Source organism: Desmodus rotundus, chromosome 7 (genome assembly GCF_022682495.2).
Source record: "Desmodus rotundus isolate HL8 chromosome 7, HLdesRot8A.1, whole genome shotgun sequence".
NCBI classification, from domain to species: Eukaryota; Metazoa; Chordata; class Mammalia; order Chiroptera; family Phyllostomidae; genus Desmodus; species Desmodus rotundus.
Window position 1 is genome coordinate 117229145 of NC_071393.1, and position 19800 is coordinate 117248944.

Genomic DNA, 19800 nt, shown 5'->3' on the forward strand with positions numbered 1-19800 from the left:
GACTCAGGGCAGGGTCCCTGCCAGACATCGCAAAGCTGGCAGGTGGCTGGGGAGCAGTGCGCATGGGAATGTCGATGCTGGCAGCTCTGAGATGCTTATTAAATCCACGGTCCACAGGAGGTTTGCCCAAGTGGTATTCTCCAGCCCTCTCCACACTCTTCCTTGGACCTCTTTCCAACTCCCTTCAAAGGGCTTCTGAAATTCTATTCCTCCACTTTTTTCAATGTGTGAAAAATGCTGCATTTCCAGGAGTACCTGGTAAATGTTACAGCAAAGCCTTCTGAATACCATGGTTTCCACCCGTCAGAAGTGTGTGCTATGGGAAGGGTGTGCCGGCGGCTGCTGTGGCAGCACCACGTTCGAATCAAACTGTTGCCGCGCTAAGTAGCTGTATAGGCTGTTTTGTCCAAACCTGTTGTTTGACATCTGAGCGACTGAGGTTTAGAGATTATTACACAAATCAGCGCAGCGGGGGACTCTGGTTCTCCCAGGAGAACGATCCCCGTGCACCGTGCGTTCACCAGCATCACTGCCGTCACCCTCACCATCTGACGTTTGCCGTGGACCAGCTTCGAAGCCTCCTGCTTTACAGTTTTTTCCTCATGTACTTCTCAACACAAATCTACGGGCGAGTGTGTTAGAACCAACTCTTTGGAGGTCTCATTCACATGCAGTAAAGGGCCTTCATCTAAAGGGCACAGTTTGAATGGCACCTGCCGTGTGTCCCGTGGAACCACCCCCTGGCTCAGCGCTGGGAGCACTTCCGTTGCCTGAGGGCTTTACGTGCTCCCCAGCCCCTCCTTTGCCCCTCCTCAGACTGCCGGCCCGTTTTTTGTCGGGAAAAGATTGGTGTGCATTTTCTGGAATTTTACACAAATTAAATCATACATATGTGTTTTGCTGCACTCAGGTTAGTTCACTCATCGTGACGATCACGAGATTCAGGCAGGTTGTTACCTCTATCGTTGGCCGGTTCGTTTTTATCAGTAATAATGAATCAATGGGCGTATCGCATTTTGGTTGTGTATTCACCGGTTAAAGGACATTTTGATTATTCTATATCCCTCCTGTTAAAGATGAGCAGATTGAAGCAAAACAAGGTGGCCTGGCCCAAGGCCACAGCCTGTACACGACGGCACCAGGACGAGGTGGGCTGCTGCGCTCACCACCGTATCTCCGGTGCTGCGCAGCGCAGACCAGGACTTGAGCACAGGTCTTGACCCAGAGTCCTTGCCCTTAGCCTCTGGACCGTAACAAATGGCTAGGCTAGGCGTGGCCCAGCCCGGCCATGCTGGCGCCTCCTTCCACAGGTGGGCTCGCGCTGGCTCCCAGGGCTGTGCTGCGGAGCGCCCAGCATGACCGACAGGACACTTAGTGCAGGGTCATTCAGAATGGAGGGAAGATGCCTGTTTGCAGAGAGCACCTCTGGTGCTTCTTTCGGGTCAGACACTTAGAACGTGAGATTTCTGATTTGGCCTTTATTTTGGCTCTGGAGGTTTGAAGCATAAAACTCTTCTTGAGTTTACCTTCTAGGAGGGATGCCTCTTCCAGGCATAAATCTGTTGTCCATGCGGTTATGCCAAGTCCTTCGATGGAAAATCAGTTCATACGTTACACTTCACACTTGACTTAGTCCATTTCTCTGTATGTGAATGTTTAGAATCCATTATGCAGTAGGAGTCATACATTACATATAACTGGTTTCTAGAATTATCTTTGCTCAGAGAATTACTCGGTTGACTAGTAAAGACTGCTCCTTTGAACTCAGAGTAGCCAGTGGATGGGGGCACTCTGTGAGCGAGTGCCCGGAGTCACCCCTGGACACTCATTCGGCAGCGACACGAAGCAGATGTTTGGGCACCTGTAAGGGAACTCACTGGTTCCCTCGAAAATCGCATCCAGGGTCTTTGAGGTTGTCAGTGCTAGGAACGTTATCAGTGAGAAGGGGCTGTTATTGTCCTTGTACTTACTTGGTGGGGGCGGGTGATTGGCAAGCACTCCCAAAGGAGGAGATGAATCTTGGGGAACAAAAATGATGATCGCAAGGTCAGGGCTCCCCTCAGACAGCTGGTCTCCTTCTAGCATCAGCCCTAGGCGGACACCGGCAGGCTTTCCTGCGGCGCCCCCTGTGGCCAGTGCTGTGCCAGATGCCGGAGGTGGTGAAGGAGAGCCCTCCGCTCCTGCTCTGCTCTGGTGAGACACACACCCTTCCCTCCCCGTCTTTGATGGGAGACTTTCAGGAGCTGCATCTCTCCAGTCTGTCTATCCAACCCGTTTCTTAGCACTCAGCCTCCCTGGCTTCACTCTGGCTACGTGTGCTCCTCCCTGGGGAGGGGCCTAGGCGGAGAAGAGAAGCCCTGCTTGCCCTCCCTCCATTGATGCCTCAGGCTTCCGAAGGAAGTGAATGGAAAAATGGAAGAAGGAAGGACTTTCAGGATAAGGTGTGTTTATAGGATGAGAAACGGAGAGTGAGTGATATTTAGAGGAAGTTGGGGACCTGCCGGTCGGCCAGAGTGTACCACTGCGTGGAAACTGTCTGCAAGGCCAGGATAGGCCAGGAGCTCCAGCGCCTGTGTGGCCAGGCGGAGGCCCAGCGCAGTCCGCAAACAGCTGAAGGGCATGGCGCTGATGGAGGGAGATGTCGTGGTCTGAACGTTTCCAAATTCATATTTCAAAAAGTGACAAAGAATTTTTAAAAATCGCTTCATAAACAGAACAAAACGCACCTGCCCTTTGGAACAGGCCTTTGGGACGTGATTTACAAATCCTTCATAAAACCTTACAGGGCTCCGCCCTAAAGGAGCGCTGCATTTTGCTGGGAGACGGAACCTGAAAGACGGAAGGCACTGCAGGAGCTAGGTAGCGAAGCCCACAGGATGAAGGATGGCAGAGGCAGCTGATGGTCGTGGTGATTGGTGGTTTACAGTATTGAGGCCTGCGAATCCAGAAGAGGAAGTGATCCCAGGGGGCAGAGGGCACTTGAGGAAGAACCTGCGTGGGGTCCTGCAGGATGGACCGGGCTTGGTGAGGTTCAGGAGAAAGTGAACGGCCTTCCAAGGCAAGTGGCCTGGCACAGTGGAGACTCCACATGGAGACTGAATAGGGAATTCACTAGAGGACAGGGGCTTTCCACAGAGTTAAGCCCTGATCGTGGTCCATTCTCAAAGACACATACTCAGTGTCCCCACAGAGACTGCCTTTAGTGAAGTCTGGAGACTGCTGATCCTAGGTGGAGTCCCTCACAGCTAGAGCTAGCCCAGTGCTTCAGGGAGCTGGGATACATGATTGTGGAGAACAGCTGAGAATGATCGACAGCCCAAGGCCCAAATGACCTCCGGATCTCCACGCTGGAGGACGGCAAACCTGATCTTTACTGTTCAGATGACCATCCTTTAGAGACCTGATTACCCATTAGTATTCTTGGAATCGAGTTACAGGTTTGTCCTAAGGCCTTTAGACTTCTGTCCTGGAGGGTGGGAGGGGGTCAGAGAAAAAACATCAGATCTGAAAAAGGAATCCAACCCAGTCTCTGCAAGTGACTTTGGGTGGGTCATTCATTTGTTCATTCATTTGTTCACTTAACCACCTTTCGTTGACTACCTACTATGTACGATGCATAGGGTTGGGCACTGGGCATATGGTGGTGAGCAAAACACCATTAGTCCTTGCCCTCACACAGCTTACAGTCTAGTCTGGGAAGTAGGGACTAAAGAAGTAGTCAGACAACGAAATAAGTAAGGACAAATTGCGATTGAGTCCACTGATTTGAATTGGGCGATGAGGAAAGGCCGCTCTGAAGAAGTGACTTAAACTTCAACTTGAAGGACGATAGAGTTGCCAGCAATGGGGGCTAGAAGTTGGGTGGGGGGACCCTGGTAGAGAAGACAGCAGGTACAAAGTCCTGTCACCTCTCTAATCCCAGAAGCATCCAGGCCTGTTTGGTCTCTTCCAGCTCTTAACATCTAGTTCTCAGAATGTAAACTCTGGATAGTATGTGAAGCTTGAAGAAGGAACATTGAGAGGCACACAAATAGGAGAACAATTCTTTGTTTTTAAAAAAGAGCAGCATTCAGCCCTGGCTGCTGTGGCTCAGTGGACTGAGTGCTGGCCTGCGAACCAAAAGGTCCCTGGTTCAATTCCCAGTCAGGGCACAAGCCTAGGTTGCCGGCCAGGTCCCCAGCACGAGACATATGAGAGGCAACGACACATTGATGTTTCTCCCTTCCCTTCTCTCTAAAAATAATATTTAACAACAAAAAATAAAACCCCCAGTATTCAAACTGAGACAATCTCTGAAAACATGATTAGATTATGGACTCAACTTTCAAAGTTTGTCTTGGAGTTAAATACAAGTTAAGAAAGAACTTGTGAGCCCCAAAATATGGCCTTAGAAAGTGGGACGTCTCTGTAAGCAGGAGCTGAGAAAAAAGGATTAGCTCTTGCTTGCACACACAGCCACTGTACCTGGTGTAGCCCGGACTGTGGGCGGAACTGCCCCTCCCACCTCCCGGCAGCTCCCAGTGCCTCTCAGACATGCCTGTCCCCACTGGAGGGGGCTGTGCTCTTTGTATCCTGAGGTCCAGTTTTGACAGAATCGAGTATCTCAAACCCTAGGAATAATAAACCCTTATGGCCAACCCAAAAGTGTTTAATTCCTAAAGGACAAGCTGGGTTGAGCCACTTCTAGCCAGGGGCAATTGGGGACTTAATGCTGCAAGTGTAGCAATCTGGATGATCTGAGAGCTCCGAGTTTAAGGGTAATTGCTCAATTTTCTATCCATGTCAACAGGGAAAATAGGTAAAAGTGGCTGAACACAGCCAAGCAGTGAGGCTGGATGAGATGGGAGATGCTAGACTGTCGGTGGAATTAGAAAAATGCTATCTGTAGAGGGCTGTCGCTCCGCCGCTCCTCTCCCCCCCCCTTCCCATTCTTCTCTGTCTCCAGGCTTTCTAACTCTTTGGGGTTCTTTCTCACTCTTTGCTTAATCCATCCGCCATATTCTTCATCCGTTCTGCAAAGAGCGGTCATTCTGAGCCTAAACAGCTTTAATGCAGAGAAAGGGAAAGTGGAAAGAATTGTTTAAGTCCAGATAAATTGGAACCCTGGTGTCTCAGTTCCTTTCTCTTGCTGAGTGAGAACAATGTTCCTTCCTTAGGCTCAGAACAGCACGTGGGACTTCTTAAGAGGCCCCTAAACCTAGTTCCTTTGCTTCTCTAATTTTTAAAAACTATTCTAACCAGCACTGATTTTTTAAATTAAATAATGTTCCTTAAAATCAACTTGTCTTTTTAAATTCAAAGTCACTAGAACTAACGCTAAGGTCTTTCCAAACCCGTGCCTTCCATTCCCCTTCCCTGACAATCGCTCACAGGAGCTCCTGGGATGTAAACGCACCCACGGGGGGGACAGGGCTGGGATGGGCCTCACTGGGCCGAGGATTGGCTATCCTCTCTTTTGGCTGTGTGCTTTGCTAATCTTTGTTCTGTCTATGGGATGCCGAGTAAGCAATTGGAGAAAGAAGGGGGCGCTGTAAGAAGTGCTGTGGATCGTTGCCAGTTGAGTGTCCCCGAGAGCCAGGCACTGCGCGGCGTTGCCTGCGATACTTCAGTTGACCCGCGCTGTCCATGAGGGAAGCTGGTCACCTACCACCCTATCGCAGAGGAGGCAGTTGAAGCCGTGGGAAGTTAAGTGACTCACAGAAGGCACAGGACTAATGAGTAGTGATGTGCTGGTAAATATAGACGTCCCCCTTATCTGTGCTTTTGCTTTCTGTGGTCTCAGTTACCCACATCCAGCTGTAGTCCAAAAATAGTCGATGGAAACTTCCAGAAATAAAAAAATTCATAAGCTTTAGCTCTGGCTGGGGTGGCACAGTGGATTGAGTCCTGGCCTGCTCACCGAAAGGTCTCCGGTTCGATTCCTGGTCAGGCCACATGCCTGGGTCGAGGGCCAGGTCCCTGGTTGGGGGCATGCGAGAGGCAAGCCATTGAGATGTCTCTTTTGCACATCGGTGTTTCCCTCCCTCTTTCCTTCCCTTCCCCTCTCTCTAAAAATAAATAAATAAAATCTTGGAAAATAATTTTAAAAACCATTTTTTAAATTGCATGCTGTTCTGAGTAGTGTGATGACATCTTGCTTCTTCCCGCCCCGTCCTTCCTAAGATTCGAGTCCTCCCTTCGTCCGGCGTATTCATGCCGTATACTCTACGTTAGTCACTTTGCAGCTGTCTCTGCTATCAGATCAGTTACCAGAGAGAGACCACGTTTACATGGCTTTTATTATAGTGTATTGTTTTAATTGTTCTATTTTATTATTAGTTGTTAATCTCTTACTGTGCCTGGTTCATAAATCACACTTGTTTATAGGTATGTATGAGTAGGGAAAACAAAGTGTGTGTAGGGTTTGCTAGTGCCCATAGCTTCAGGCGTGCGCTGGGGGCCTCGAATGTAGCCCCTGCAGATAAGGAGTGCCGGGGGGGGGTGGGGGGGAGGGACTGCTGTATTTAACCACCTCATTGGTAGCATTTGCCGGTTTCTGTGGTGCAGATACCCTCCCATGGTTGGTTCCAAGCTCCCAACATGCCGTCGCCGACTGCGGGCTGGGAGGAGATGGGCAGCTGCACTCTAGCGTTGTATCGTGTTTGCACCTGCTGCTACAGTAGATGTACATAGTTCCAAGAGCGTAGGTAAAGTTCAATGTAGTAAAATTTAGGGAGTGGTGAATTTTGAACATTATCTTCATTTTTAATTTAATTTATTTAATTATAAGGATATATCATTTAATCTTCAGTAATATTTATGCTTAACAGCCCGTGGGCAAAAGCCCTAAAAATTTCGCCTTTAGCTCTCATAAGCCAGTACGAACTGGCTGCCCCCTACATTGCCTCTGGAAAGTGGTGGAGCTGGAGGTCAGGTGGGGTCTTTGTGACTCCTGGTCACTCTGCTCTCACTGCCTCCCTGTGGCAGGCTCTTTTCTCAGCCCTGCTTGTTGAGGAAGTTTGTCTCCAGTAATTTTTTCAGCACCCTGTTGCCTATTTGCTCTCCTTTCCTGGTTCCCAGATTTACCTGCTGGCCCATGTCCTCAGCGTGACCGAACCTCTCCCTGTGAAGTCTTGTCTACAGCAACACCTGGGCTGAGCAGAGAAAAGCCAGAGACCAGGTCTTTAAAGTTCTGTGACATGAAGCAGAATCTCCAGGTTTGACTATTCCTCTCTTTCTTGTTATGCTTTCTCTGCTAGCAAATCCATTGAGATTGCGTTTACATAATGAATTCTGGCGCCTGTGCTGCGTCCTCTGGAGAGGGGATCTTGGCCGTCTTCTACCTTACCCTGGTGCGGGTGTAGCCCGGGGTCTTGTCCAGACCTCCTGCTCGTTGGCAGAGCTGGGACAGATGCTCTGTGCCCCTAGTGGTGCTCTGAAACCTCTAGGTCACATCAGACTTTTCAAACTTACTGTCACGAACACCTCTGCCTGAAACTCGGTTGACAGTGACCTCCGGGGTTCCATTTTCTTTGTCCATGTGAGCGGCCGACCTGCACGACCCCATCTGAAGAGCAAGAATGGGAAGAATGCGGCTGAAGGTCTTGTGCCACGTTGTGCAATGCATGTTGTGAATGAAGCAGGTCACATTAACCTCCCAGGAACTCAGAGCGAGAAAGCTCCGACAGCAACCTGCGATAGTCTGTGTCCTGGAGGAATGTGATTAATAATAAATCAGCCAGCACTAAGCACCGACCAAAGTCAAAGACAGCTGACTGTCCCTAAAATCGATATGGAGATCAGGTATTTATTTGCTATCTCCTTGGATTCTGTCTTGGTTGACTACAGAAGGCCGCATCAGGATAGGACAAAACCAGTCCCATTTACTTTTGTGATGGTCCTAGGTGTGACTGCAGGCAGTGTTGCAGCTTTGCGGGAGAGGCACGCGTACTTCCCCGGCGCCCTGTGAAGGGACTGGGTGGACGAGGAACGAGAGCAGCAGAGAGACCTAAATGCAGACAGGCCCATAGTGGTGAGGACCCCTGCCCAGGGAGGTCTTGGACCGCTTAGAGTTTTATTTGAAAGAAATAGAGGCTTGGTGTTCTAGGTGGAGTCTGTGTAAAAAGCCATAATGGCCTTTATGATGAGAAAAGACAGTTGTAGAGTCGCTCCAAATAGCCTTTGAAACCAAAGTGACAGCAAGCTGTGGCCTGGGACGACTGGTGGCTGTGTGTGTGCTCCTGAGTAGAAGGCCAGATGGCCTCGGAGGATGGGAAGGGAAAGGCGTGCCTGTGCACCCGCGGTTGGACACAGCACATCGCTCAGCCCTCGGGTGGAGAAGTCTTTTCCTTCTGCCACGTCACACGTGGAAATTAGTTCCTAAAGAAGGACCCAGTCTAGGCAGAACAGAGGTCTCGGGGAGAGGCGTCATGGACCCCATGACCCCAGCAAGAGATGAACTTGATCTAACTTTAGGTTCTACCAGCTTTCCAAAAATTCACAGGTGTTCTGTGTGTGGGGGTGTACTCGTCTGTGTACACCCACACGGGACACACACTGAGGATGATTCCTGAGTCCATAAGTGTGGTTGACAGACTCGGTTCACCTAAAAGACCCTTTAAGAGAAAGTTCTTGAAAGATGATTACAGAATTGAGACACCATCATTTAAAAGTGCCCGAGGCAGACGCCTTTGAAAATTGCAGCAGCGAGGGACAGAGAAAGCGCCACGCAGCCCTTGATTGTCGCGCAGCTCCCTCAGGACCCGTCCTCCCCCGCCCCCTCCGTTTCTCATCTGAGGAGAGCAGGCCGCAGTAAGAGTGCTCATCTGTCTTATGAAAATCCGACTCGGAAGGGCTGTGATCAAAACCAGCGGGCTGTCACCGGCAGTGGCCTCGCACGGGGGAGCTGTTCAGCAGCGTGTGGGGGAGGGGGTGTCACGGGTGGCACCGATCAAAGCAGCATTTTTTTAATAAATATATATAAGGAAAATACAAAACTAAAGATTTAGAATGAAAGCGGTCTAGTTTGTCTTGTTTTTTGGTGTAACATGAGGAGGATGAAATAGAATCAGATATGCCTGGTTTCTGACATGCTCCTACTGGCGGCTCTGAGAAGCTGTTTTCTGTCACATTAATATCGTGTCACTCATCTTGGGCCCTATTGAAGAGAGCGGAGAGTTCCTCAGTTTCCATCCCTTCCAGCCACTTCATTCCTCTATGTCTGTGAAGTCCTTTACCCCTACCTCCTCTGAACACACCTCGGCGGGTCAAAGCTGGAACCACCACGAAGCCAGGAGAGCCGCTGGAGTGGTGGAGAGCGTCCCCGTTCCCTGTTCTTTGTTCCCTTCAGTTGTCCGTAACCAGTGATTTGATGTTCCCTAGCGGTCACCCCAGCAGGTGACACTGGGGTTCCCCAGTGTCCGGCTCCTGGGCAGGGTGGGATCTTTCCCCATCGAGAATCCTCGTTGGGCCGTGCTTGTCTCTTAGGAGCACTGCCTTTGAATTGCTTGAAAGGGTCCCTCCTGGTTGACGGCCCCTTGCATGACTGATACAGTTTCTTACACAGCACTCAGTGGACAGGGGGTGATGGGGGAAATCTCATTCTGGGGTGCCGCATTCATGGCTCCTTCAGAAATGCGCCAAGGTCCCTCTGTGGGCAGTACGTGAGAGCTGACTGTCGCACGCCGTGAGGTAGCTCGAGCTGAGTCACCACTCTTACTCAAAACCCCTGCTCCGCCTGTGAACCAGCCAGCACCACACTGTGCTGAGGCCTGGCTTGTCTCAGAAACCGAAATCAGTCCCAAGTTTCCTCTCCAACCCATCGCCAGCCAGGAGAGTCCCTGCAGCTCGGTGCTGCGAAGAGCAATCGGCTATTTAGATCCTGAGGTCTGTGATCTTCCCGCAGCAGTGTTCGGGGAGACTCAGTTTGGCAGGAGCATGGCGGCATTTCACCCTAGGGAACACCGATGGGAGAAACCAAGCAAACCCAAGATGGCACCTCCGGACGGGGCCTGTCCTCTCTGTTCCTCTGTGCACACTTCCTCTGGGACCTGTTCCCAAACAGACACTCTCCCCCGTCTTGGGCTGTGCGTTTTGCTCACAGTCAGTCCTGTTTCTCACCTTTGCAGCCTGGCTCTCTAGCCAGCATCGCAGTTTCCAGGCGCTCTTCTCATTTGCCTTTCTCCTCGTCTGGCTGTGATGAGTACAGGCTGGAGCCGGCCTCTATCGGGTATCATCATGAGGGGTAGGTCCCCATACAGCGGGCCTGCCAGGGACCTGCAGACAGGTCTCTGCCCCTCGAACCCTGGCTCGGAGAGCAGGGGGCCAACCGTGCTGGGCCGAGGCTCCCTCAGGAGCTCCTCTGAGACCGTCTCTTTCCCTTGTTCCTTCGAGTGTTTGAAGCCTGTTGCCTACTGCTTTCCCCCTTTCTTCTCTCTTTTTAAAAAATTCTCCATTTTTTTCTTTTAGAAAAAAATTATTTATACGATTGAGATCCACTAATTAAAGCCGTTTTCTGGTATTTGGTTACTGGAGCGTTTGATGTCTCTCTGACAAGACCATGAAATGCACGGAGTGTCCACAGGGACAGAATTTGCTGAACACGGCTCTTTGTAAATGAGGGGACACAGTGTCGCCGCAGCTCATGAATATGAAACGTCCATGATGCCACCTCAGTGGACTTGGGAACACAGATGAATCCTGTCATGGGCTAAATGAGACCAATTTCTTTCACTTAACTTCATCTTCAATCAGACCTTCTTCCATTTGCCTGTTTAAAATTCCCCATACGTGATGCAGGAGGTAACAGCATTCAGTAAAACAAAGTTTTGCAGCTGCAGAGAAAAATTATAATGATCCCTGGTTTAAAGTTGCCGTCTCCCAAAACCGTGGACATTGTTTCCTGTTGCCCGTGGGCTCTGCTGAGGTCTGCTGACTTTGGGCACAGAATTCGGGGCCGTCTGGACTGATCTCGCTGGGGTGTCCTTGAGCAGCACGTCCAGATCCCTTCCGTGTGGACTGGTTATGGACCTTGGTTGTGGGAGGTTGGATGTGAGCCCTTAGCGGCCGGCGAGTGCTCCGTAGCGGCCAGGGCACCGAGTGGGAAGGCAGCTCTGGGAAGAGATTGCATGTGAGCAGGCAGGGCCTTTGCCGTCGGAAGCTCATTAGTGGTCGCAGTGAGAAGGGGCGTGTGGTCAGTAAGCACGGCCAGGAACGTGACAAGGCAGGCCAACCACTTGTATCAGTTACTAAGTGTCAGGTGAGAAAGTGCCGGAGTGTGGTGCAGTCTTTATGTCGCTCTCTAGAAACTCTTCTGCGTGTGATGAGGAGATTCCATTCAGAAAGCTCCAACTAAGAAAATCAGCAAGAACCTAAAGGGACACAGAAAGGAGGGCTCTCTGTGGGACTCATGGGCCAGACTGGGGTGCTTTCTTTGTTCCCTCCTTCCTGCAGGACCAGGCTCTACACTCCAGGTGACGGGCCTGCGTGATGCTCAGGGGCACTCATTTCCAACTGAGTCCAGTCTGAGAAGTCACTTTCTGTTCCAATTATACCCAAACAACAGCTGGGTTGGGGTGCAGGCTATCCCAGAATGCATCACAGAGAGCGGGGCCAGCTTTGCAGGCAGAGGCAGGCAGACTTCGACTGTCGGGAGCAGGGGCCCAGAGCCTCCCCCTGGGACCTGGCGGGGGAGTTAACGTCTTAGTGCGCAGTGTGATGATACTGTCCGTGATAAATGCATTCCAGGGCCGTGGCCGCTTCGCACGTTTTTGAAAGCAGTTGGAATGGATCCTCCTGGTATTCCCATACGTTTCTATTATTTATCTCTGTTATTTATGAAAACGTTCCTCATTTCTGTGGTTTCAGCTGGTGGTTGGTGGGTAGATTTGTTGGCAGACCAGTGTTCTGGCATCATCATGAGTTTCCCACTTGGCGATGATCTTTCTCTTTGAAATCGGCTCTCACTGTGTTAACAAGCCTTTATGAGGGGCTCCCAGAGAGTAGATTACACAGTGGGACACCCTAGAGATCCCAGGAGAAAAACACAGGGAGCAGTGTGGAGAGCCCTGCGGCCCGGCCTCAGGATGGAAGTCTGTGAGGACCACGTTTGAATGCCTCCTCCCCTGCGCCCTTGTCCCCACTCCCCGGTGGTTCCTTGTTTATGCAGGGACCCTTCCCAGCAGGAGCAGCTCCAAGGGAGCCTTTGCTAGGATGTTGTCGACCCCAGGAAGTAGCCGAGGATCGCTCTTGGCTGTTGCTGTGAAAGGAACCCATGCAGGCAACTCCGGGCTTCAGTAGCACCTACACTCTAATTGGAATAATGGGGAGGAGGTCGATGCAGCTCCTCCACGTGTGTGACTTTCAGATCAGAGGGTTCAGTTTTGTGCAGCTGTCCTTTAGTCCTTGGGAATGCAGAAGTGACCAGGATGTGGTCCTTGAGAGCTTTCCACCTAGGGTGCAGGCCGAGGTCCAGGCTCACTTTACCCACTGAAAGGCAGTGAGGTCTGCCCCGGGGCCTTGAGTGAAGAATGAGGGAAAGACAAGCAGCAAGCTCAGAATTCTGCCGGTCGGATTCTGCGACGATTCACAAAGGAAAGGATGTGCATTTTTCTTCTGCTGCTCATCTATTCTTTCTTATGCGTAGACCCCCTTTGTAGCTTCGGCATCTTGGTTGTCCCCTGCATGCCTCAGAGGGGTCTTGTGTATAACAGGTACCTGGTCCATGTTTCCTGGCTGGTTGACACGGAGCTTCCTCACCTGGCACCAGGCACCCTCTCCCCTGCCTCGCCCCGTGCCACTGTGCCCGGCCCTCCATGCCAACCACACTGGCCTTCAGTTTCTTCAGTGTTGCAAGGTACTTCTCGCCTCACAGTGCCTTTGCGCATGCCACCCCCTGCCTGGTTGAGTCTTTTCACTTTCAGCTGCATTGTCCTAATTCAGGGAGCTTCCCTAACCCCTCACCCCACCCTACCCCCCAAATTCTAAATTAGATCCTCTCTGGACTGGATTAAATAAATGCATTATGGAGCATCCATTCAGTAATACTAGGTGGTCACTTAAAAGAATAAGATGTTGCCCTGGCTGGTGTGGCTCAGTGGATTGAGTGCTGACCTGTGAACTAGAGGGTCGCCGGTTCGATTCCCGGTTAGGGCACATGCTTGGGTCGAGGGCCAGGTCCCCGGTGGGCAGAGGAGGCAACCACACATTAATGTTTCTCTCCCTCTCCCTCTCCAAAATAAATAAATATATAAAGTCTTTGAAAAAAAAGAATAAGATGTATCAGTATAGTATCTGGAAGGATAAAAGCAAGCTGCAGAACGACATGTGTGGAAAGTGATCCCATTTGTGCACCGTTTTTATTAAAAAGGATATGTGTGCTGTGGTGGGCATAAATTCTTTTCGGCATGTACATCCCAGAAATTGTTAATAGCGATTACCTCTAGGGGGACACCTGGGGCTCATACGAGGAAAGGACATTTTTCATTGTGAACTTTTCTGCAGCGTTTAAATTTATTACCATGTGTGATGTTATGTTTATCTTTAAAAATAAGACAGTTAGGTCCCCCTGTTATTTTTAGCCATAGAATCCAGTTAGTCTCCCTCACGGTACGTATTTGAATTTATTTGCTTACCGTCTCCCGCTACACTGGTGCTCCACAAAGACAGGGGCCACATCTGTTTTATTTGCTGGTGTTACAGGTACCACTTAGCCTGGTGCCTTTTGCATAGTAGGTGCCCAATCAGTATTCCTTGAATGAATGAATGAGTGTATGAACGAGCAAACAAATGCCGTTTCCCCAGCGCGTGGTACCTGGGTCATCTGCGGGGTGGGTGAGCAGGTCGAATAGTGCGTGAGATAAGAGGCTGATACGAGAGGCGGCCAAGACGCGAAGAAAGCTCGTTCCGTCTGAGGTGTCGGAGCTGGGATGGCGGCCTGCATGGGGCAGAGCTGAGCTGAGGGCTGAGGGCACCTGCTCCCATGCACTGGAGGTTTAGCCCCTGGCCTCGCCCTCCCCTCTCCTGGGGTTGCTCTAGGAGCCCAGCCACCTCCCTCTCCCTGGGGCTGGTTTACGGAGGGTGGCAGAGAATGAGTCCCCGGGGCCTCTGGCATCAGTGCGCTCTTCTCATTCTGCCCCGTTGGGCCTTATTGTAGGAAAGTAGCGAGTCAGGGCACATGACGAGGGAGAGACTTGGCTTATTTACGGTTATTGGTATCTAGAGAAACGCCCAGGAACAGAGGGCACTGAGTCTCAGGCAGAGTGAAGCTGCCCGACTGCAGGCAGTCCCTCACCGCTCCACCGGAGGAGGCAGCTCCGAAGGCACTGTACCTTGCAGAGGAGGCACGGGTGGGTGTGGGCAGGTGAGTGGGTGCAGTCGGACTGGCGTTGGAAGTGGGTTCTGTTCGTTATTAATGGTTTCCCCTTGTGCAAGCTGCATAATGCTCCTCAGCCTCAGTGTTCTCATCTGGAAAATGGGCAGGAGTAAGTGAGAAAAGGAAGGTAGAACCCTATAGTCTGTCTCCATGCTCAATATTGTATCTGTCAAATGAATAAGAATAGCACAGCACTTAGTATTTTATGAAGATTATTCCCTTTAACACTTACAGCAACTGTATGCAGTGGGTGTTCTGTATAATTGTATCAGTTTTACAATGAAGAAACTGTGGCCAGAGGGTCAAATCACACAGCTAGTACATGGAGGATTCGAAGTCAGCCATCCTGCCTCCCGAGCCTGCACTCTTAACCAGTGGGGAGTCCTGCCCATGTACTTCACTCGTTGTTTCTGTTAAAGTTCTTCCTTTTTTAGCAGCATAGGAGAAAACGACAATAAAGTTAGCATGATTATTAGTTTTTTAATAGTGGTAGCTTGTCAGCAGTAGTACAGCAGACTCTTGTATTCCTCTTGTTGTCTGTATCAAAATTGGGTGCCTTTGAATGTTGAACTTGACGGCCTGGAGCAGACTAGGTCACTGGTCCAGACTTGCAGGGCAGGTAGCCGTCCGTGCTGATTGCAGGCAGGGCCAGATCATTTCATGCCGGTCATTGTGTGAAGTGGTGGATTTCTCAAGTCCGTTTTCTTTTCCTAGGTTTGTCCATGGTATGTGTGTGGGCTGGGGGTGGGGGGTGTGGAGGGAAGGAGAGAAAGAACAAAAATTCCCAGGAACAGATTATGTAAACACGAGCAAGTACTCGTCCGTGATTATAAATCAGAAACTGGAAAATTGTGAAGTTCTTTGAAGTTTGCCCAGAGCCTGCGCCACGGCCACCTGTTCCACGGGGGGCTGGGAGTTGGATGGCCTGACTCCGCTGCGACAGCTCAAGCTGTCACTGCACCGGAACGTCCAGCTTGCCTTGGCCTGGCTGTCATCGCTGGCTCTGTCCCGCTCAGGCGGTTCACCGGGTTCTGTTGGGCACCAGGCTTCCAATTAGAGAGAAGTCCCACTGTGTGGCCAGCCCCACCAGTGCCACTCTGAGAGGCCCCTTGGCCAAGGCCCGCACTGACCTCTGATCTGTCACAGATGGGCCGGCCCCACACTCCTTTGCGCACGTGTGGAGAAGGGGGTGGGGATGAAGAGAGAAGCCCGGGGGCAGTCAGAGTGGACACTGGGCTGCAGTGCGGCTCCTCGGAGCTGGGCCAAGCGGGGCAGAGTTGACAGGACACAAATGCTCGTGTTGTGCAGGGAAAGGGGACTTGGGGAAGACCCGTCCTGAGCCCCGGGCTCAGCATGGGGCGTTTTCTTACCGACTTCTGAATATTCATCTCAGGCTGGACTCCACATGTGAGGAGAGCCAGGGGCAGCTGACTGGCGCACTCCAAAACCAGCACACCGCTGGTAGCGCACGGCGCCACCAGCTTCCTCCCTGCCCTGCTGCGGGGCCTGTGCAGTCGCCCCAGCCCGGGACCCCCACTTGCCCGGGGCTGTGGACAGCGTCAGCCACAGCCCTTGCCACGGAGTATTCGTCATGCAGGGCAAGAGTGTACGAGAAAGCTAAATTTCTATTAGCCTAAGAGATAGAATCTTAGAGAATCCATCTCTATTCTTTAGTGGTGTAGAGAGAGACCGTCTAAGTTCTGAGCAGCCTTTTGCTAGATGGAGGACTGGCTGGGTGTGGTTCATCGTTTTGGGGATGATGTGTGTGTCTTCTCTGTTTCCCCTATCAGCCGTTTCTTTTTATTTTATCCTTTTTTATTCCTTTAACCACTCTCTTTCTCCAACTGTCTCTTTCTCTCTGTCCTGTTTTCTGCCTCTCCCTTGCGTACTTTCTCTTTTTCCAGGTGCAGCACCTGTAACCCCCAGTCTGAAGCAGTAATAAAGACACCAGGCCTGGAACTGACCCATGTTCTGGGCTTCGCTTGACTAGAGCAAGCACAGAGTCTCAACACAGAACAGCCTGAAAGTGGCAAGGGTCTTCCCAGCCATTCTTGAAATGATTCTGCATCTCTTTTAAAAGTAAAATAGGATTCAGTCGTTGGAAGCAAAAACGAAAATCTCTTCACTTTTCTCTTCTCCCTGGGATTTTTCCTCCTTTTAATACTTGCAGCTGGTTGGGGAGTGCTAGGACTCTGAGCCCACTCGACCTTTTCTCCTGCCCCATCTCTTTCACTGTGCCCCTCTCTGCAGTCTGGGTAAAACAAAGAAAGCCCCTCTGCCAGGGAGCGAGACTCATTTGGAGAAGGGACTACTTCCAGAGCGTGTTAGGTTGTCCCCATGAGAAGACGGACTCTTTTTGTACCTTAAGCCAGTTGGCACAATCACGCGACGGGCTGTCTCTGTTTCTGTGTTTGCATGACTTTGTTAAACCGGTGACAGCAATGGCCCTGGGTCTCCTGTTCTGTTTGTCTGTCTCACGTGGAGATTCAGAGAAGGGCAGTCTCGGTGAGACAGCGTGCGAAGCGTCCTCTGTGGCATCGGCACTGTTTTTATGTTAGACCTGGCGATGGAGGCCCCGATCTCGGATGCACTGCCAGGGAGCCAGGTTGTGCCATTAGGGGAAAAATGACCTTCAGATACAGGCTCGGGGCCACGAAGACTGTGACGAGCTGATGCACGTGTGGGCCTCAGTCACGAGGAGGTGCACTCACAGTGACATTCGCCTCCCGGCACCGCCTCCTCAGTTCCTCCATCCCTGGCCATGGCAGGCTCACTTACCGATTCCTCCTCTTCCCTCTCCTCTAATGTAAGCACTTCCGCAGGTGCTGGCTGAGACTCTCCTCATTTCTTTACATTTCTCCTGGGAGACCCACTCCAGGGACCCCAAACCTGGAGTGTACATCAGGATCGCCGAAGAAATCTTAGGGAAAGATGCAGACGCCTGAGCCCCACCCAGGAGGTCCCATTCCAGCTGGTTCTGGGATAAAGCCTGGGATTCAGGAGTTGCTGACATTCTACCTCTGACGCCAATGCGCAGCTCTTGTTCAGTCCCGCAGCCCTCGCCTGGGAGCCCCTGCAGGGCAGAGACTGTGTCTGGGCGTCCATTGTTCCCCCAGCCTAGAGCCCCGTGGCTGGCTGGCGTGTTGAGGGCAGTAAGGAGTAAATGAAGCAACAGGAGAGATCCCTGTTCGTGCTGCTGACAGCTTGCCACCTCCTCTTACTGCAGATATTCTTGTTATTCCGGATCTGGAAGAAGTACAGGAAGAAGACTTTGTTTTGCAGGTGGCAGCCCCTCCCAGGTATGTTATATTAGGTATGAAGCTGGAGGGAGGTGGGGAACATGTGCCTTCACACACCCCAGTGCCCACTCCAGTGCTGCTGCCACCCAGTGCAGACCCACGTGCTTTTGGCGATGGGCTCCCTCCCCCGGTTCCTAGTTCGTTAGACATTTCCTTCCTGTTCCGGGCCTTCCCTAGCTGCCTAGGAGGCTCTGGGGACAGTGGCCCAGCAGCACTCGTGGAACTGGTGCTGCCTGTGGTTCCTCCTCACATTCTATCTGTCCCACAGCGTCCAGGTGAACCGGGTGATGACCTACCGTGACCTGGACAACGACCTCATGAAGTACGCAGCCTTCCAGACCCTGGTGAGTAGAACAGCTTCCGTGGAGAGGGGCGGGCTCCAGGCTGCATCCTTGGGGATGTCTCGGTGCCTCTGTGGGACTCTGAGGCCACCTGGCAACAGGGCCTTTCCTTGGCTATTCCAGCATCTCCAGACACAACATAATCCAGTGTTTCCCAGCGCAGGCTCCCGCGTGTTCCCATGGCTCCCCACTTGGGGTCAGTAGATGCGCTGGCCCCAGGGCTGTGCTGCTGTCAGGCCCTGCCTTCCCCTCCCAATGCTGACTTCCCCCGAAGGATGCCCAGCCTGCAGGATGTCCTAGCGTTCTCTCAGTGGCCATGTGGTCCACTCACGTGTTTACTCTTTTAGAACACATTCCTGCAAGTCTGGGCTTGGGAAGTCCCACCACAACCTGATCCTCCTCACTTTGCGAGAGAGAATTGTCCAAAGGCCCCTCGAGGTGCACAGCCCTTTTGTTCTCCCCCATTCACAGGACGGAGAGATCGACCTGAAGCTCCTCACCAAAGTCCTCGCGCCGGAGCAGGAGGTTCGGGAAGTATGTAGCAATAGCAGCTTCTCCCTCCCTCAGCCGAGTCCTTCCTGTAACCAGCTGGCTCCCCAGGCCCACCTCCGCCTCCCTACCGATGGGCGTGGGAGGGGGGCTGTGACTGCAGGGAAAGGCCTTCCTGTGTCTCACCCAGCAGTACCTCTCTCGGCAGGACGACGTCAGCTGGGACTGGGACCGTCTCTACACTGAGGTGTCCTCAGAGCTCCTCACCGAGTGGGACCTGCTGCAGACAGAGAAGGAGGACCCTGTGGGACAGTCCGCACACACCTGAGCCCGCGGGGGACAACAGACCACTCTTCCTGCACACAGTAACCTCCGCTTTGGACTTTTAAAATGGCTGTAAGCCTAAAACTGAAAAGAAGCTTGCAAGCAGCTTAGGATTTTTATATGAAATTTTTTGTAATAAAAATCTTTATTTTCAGGAGACCACTTCGGATCATTCAGTTGTAATAAATTGCTTTTTTTCTGCAACTGTTTCTTCATTTCTTTCCAGCACGCTCTTGGAAGGATCTGTCAAGAGTGAAGGAAGCAGATTTTGAACAATGTGATGGGCACTGTCCCCACCATGGAAGGCAGAGCGTGAGGGACAGCTAGATCAGGGAGAGAAGGGTGGGCACTCCTGGAAGCGGTTCCGTCCACCGAGGCCACAGTAGTTCCTTGGAGCATCTACCCGTAAGCACATGGACGCAGGGGCATGGGAGGTTGGAGGCAGCTGCCTGCTGGGAACCAGGGGTGGGCCTGGCGGGACACCTTTCTTACTGTGGACTTCTAGTCACATTAGCGAAGTTGCACTGTCTCCTTTGTGGTTTAGGTGGCTTAGCTGAGGACAGCAAGAAGTGGGTGTGATAAGGTGACACATCCCAGGGTTTGGTGGCTCTTCTGACAGCACTCCCCTTTCACCCTCTTCTGGCAACCTGTGCCTGGGGCTCCCAAGTCATGTTTCCTTCAGCCACAGGTTCCCAGAGCCCCGTTCCTGGCTCCTGTGAGCGGGGCCAGCATGGCAGCCCAGAGAATGCCAGAGAAACCCTCTCGTAGGCAGCCCTGGACCCCTGCTTTCAGACTGGCAGCAGCTTGTCCCCGCTGCTGCTTTCCAAAATGCACTGAGAACAGGAGCAGAGCCGGAGCCTTTTCCTAAACAGAGACACCTTTAGTTTAGTTTCTCTCTCTTTTTCCCCGAGACTTCTCATCTGAGGACAGGGACGTTTCCCTGCCCACCTCTCCTAGCTGCCACTTGGATAGGCCCATGCAGGCTGGCAGCCGCTTA

The 19800-nt window shown here is 51.8% G+C and overlaps 1 protein-coding gene across 2 annotated transcripts in view; it reads left to right on the top strand.

Annotated features, from left to right (window-relative positions):
• The window catches only part of IFT43 (intraflagellar transport 43), a 77479-nt gene extending 58472 nt beyond the window's left edge, over positions 1-19007 (top strand). Inside the window, exons 6-9 of one of the 2 annotated variants that reach the window (XM_024568339.3) lie at positions 17577-17649; positions 17918-17993; positions 18462-18524; positions 18688-19007. In XM_024568339.3, the coding sequence (XP_024424107.2) occupies positions 17577-17649; positions 17918-17993; positions 18462-18524; positions 18688-18807 (332 nt within the window). In that variant the 3' untranslated portion in view covers positions 18808-19007. The remainder of the gene's footprint in view (positions 1-17576; positions 17650-17917; positions 17994-18461; positions 18525-18687) is intronic. The other variant, XM_045201921.2, reaches the window with a different exon arrangement.
• Positions 19008-19800: the final 793 nt, after the last annotated feature.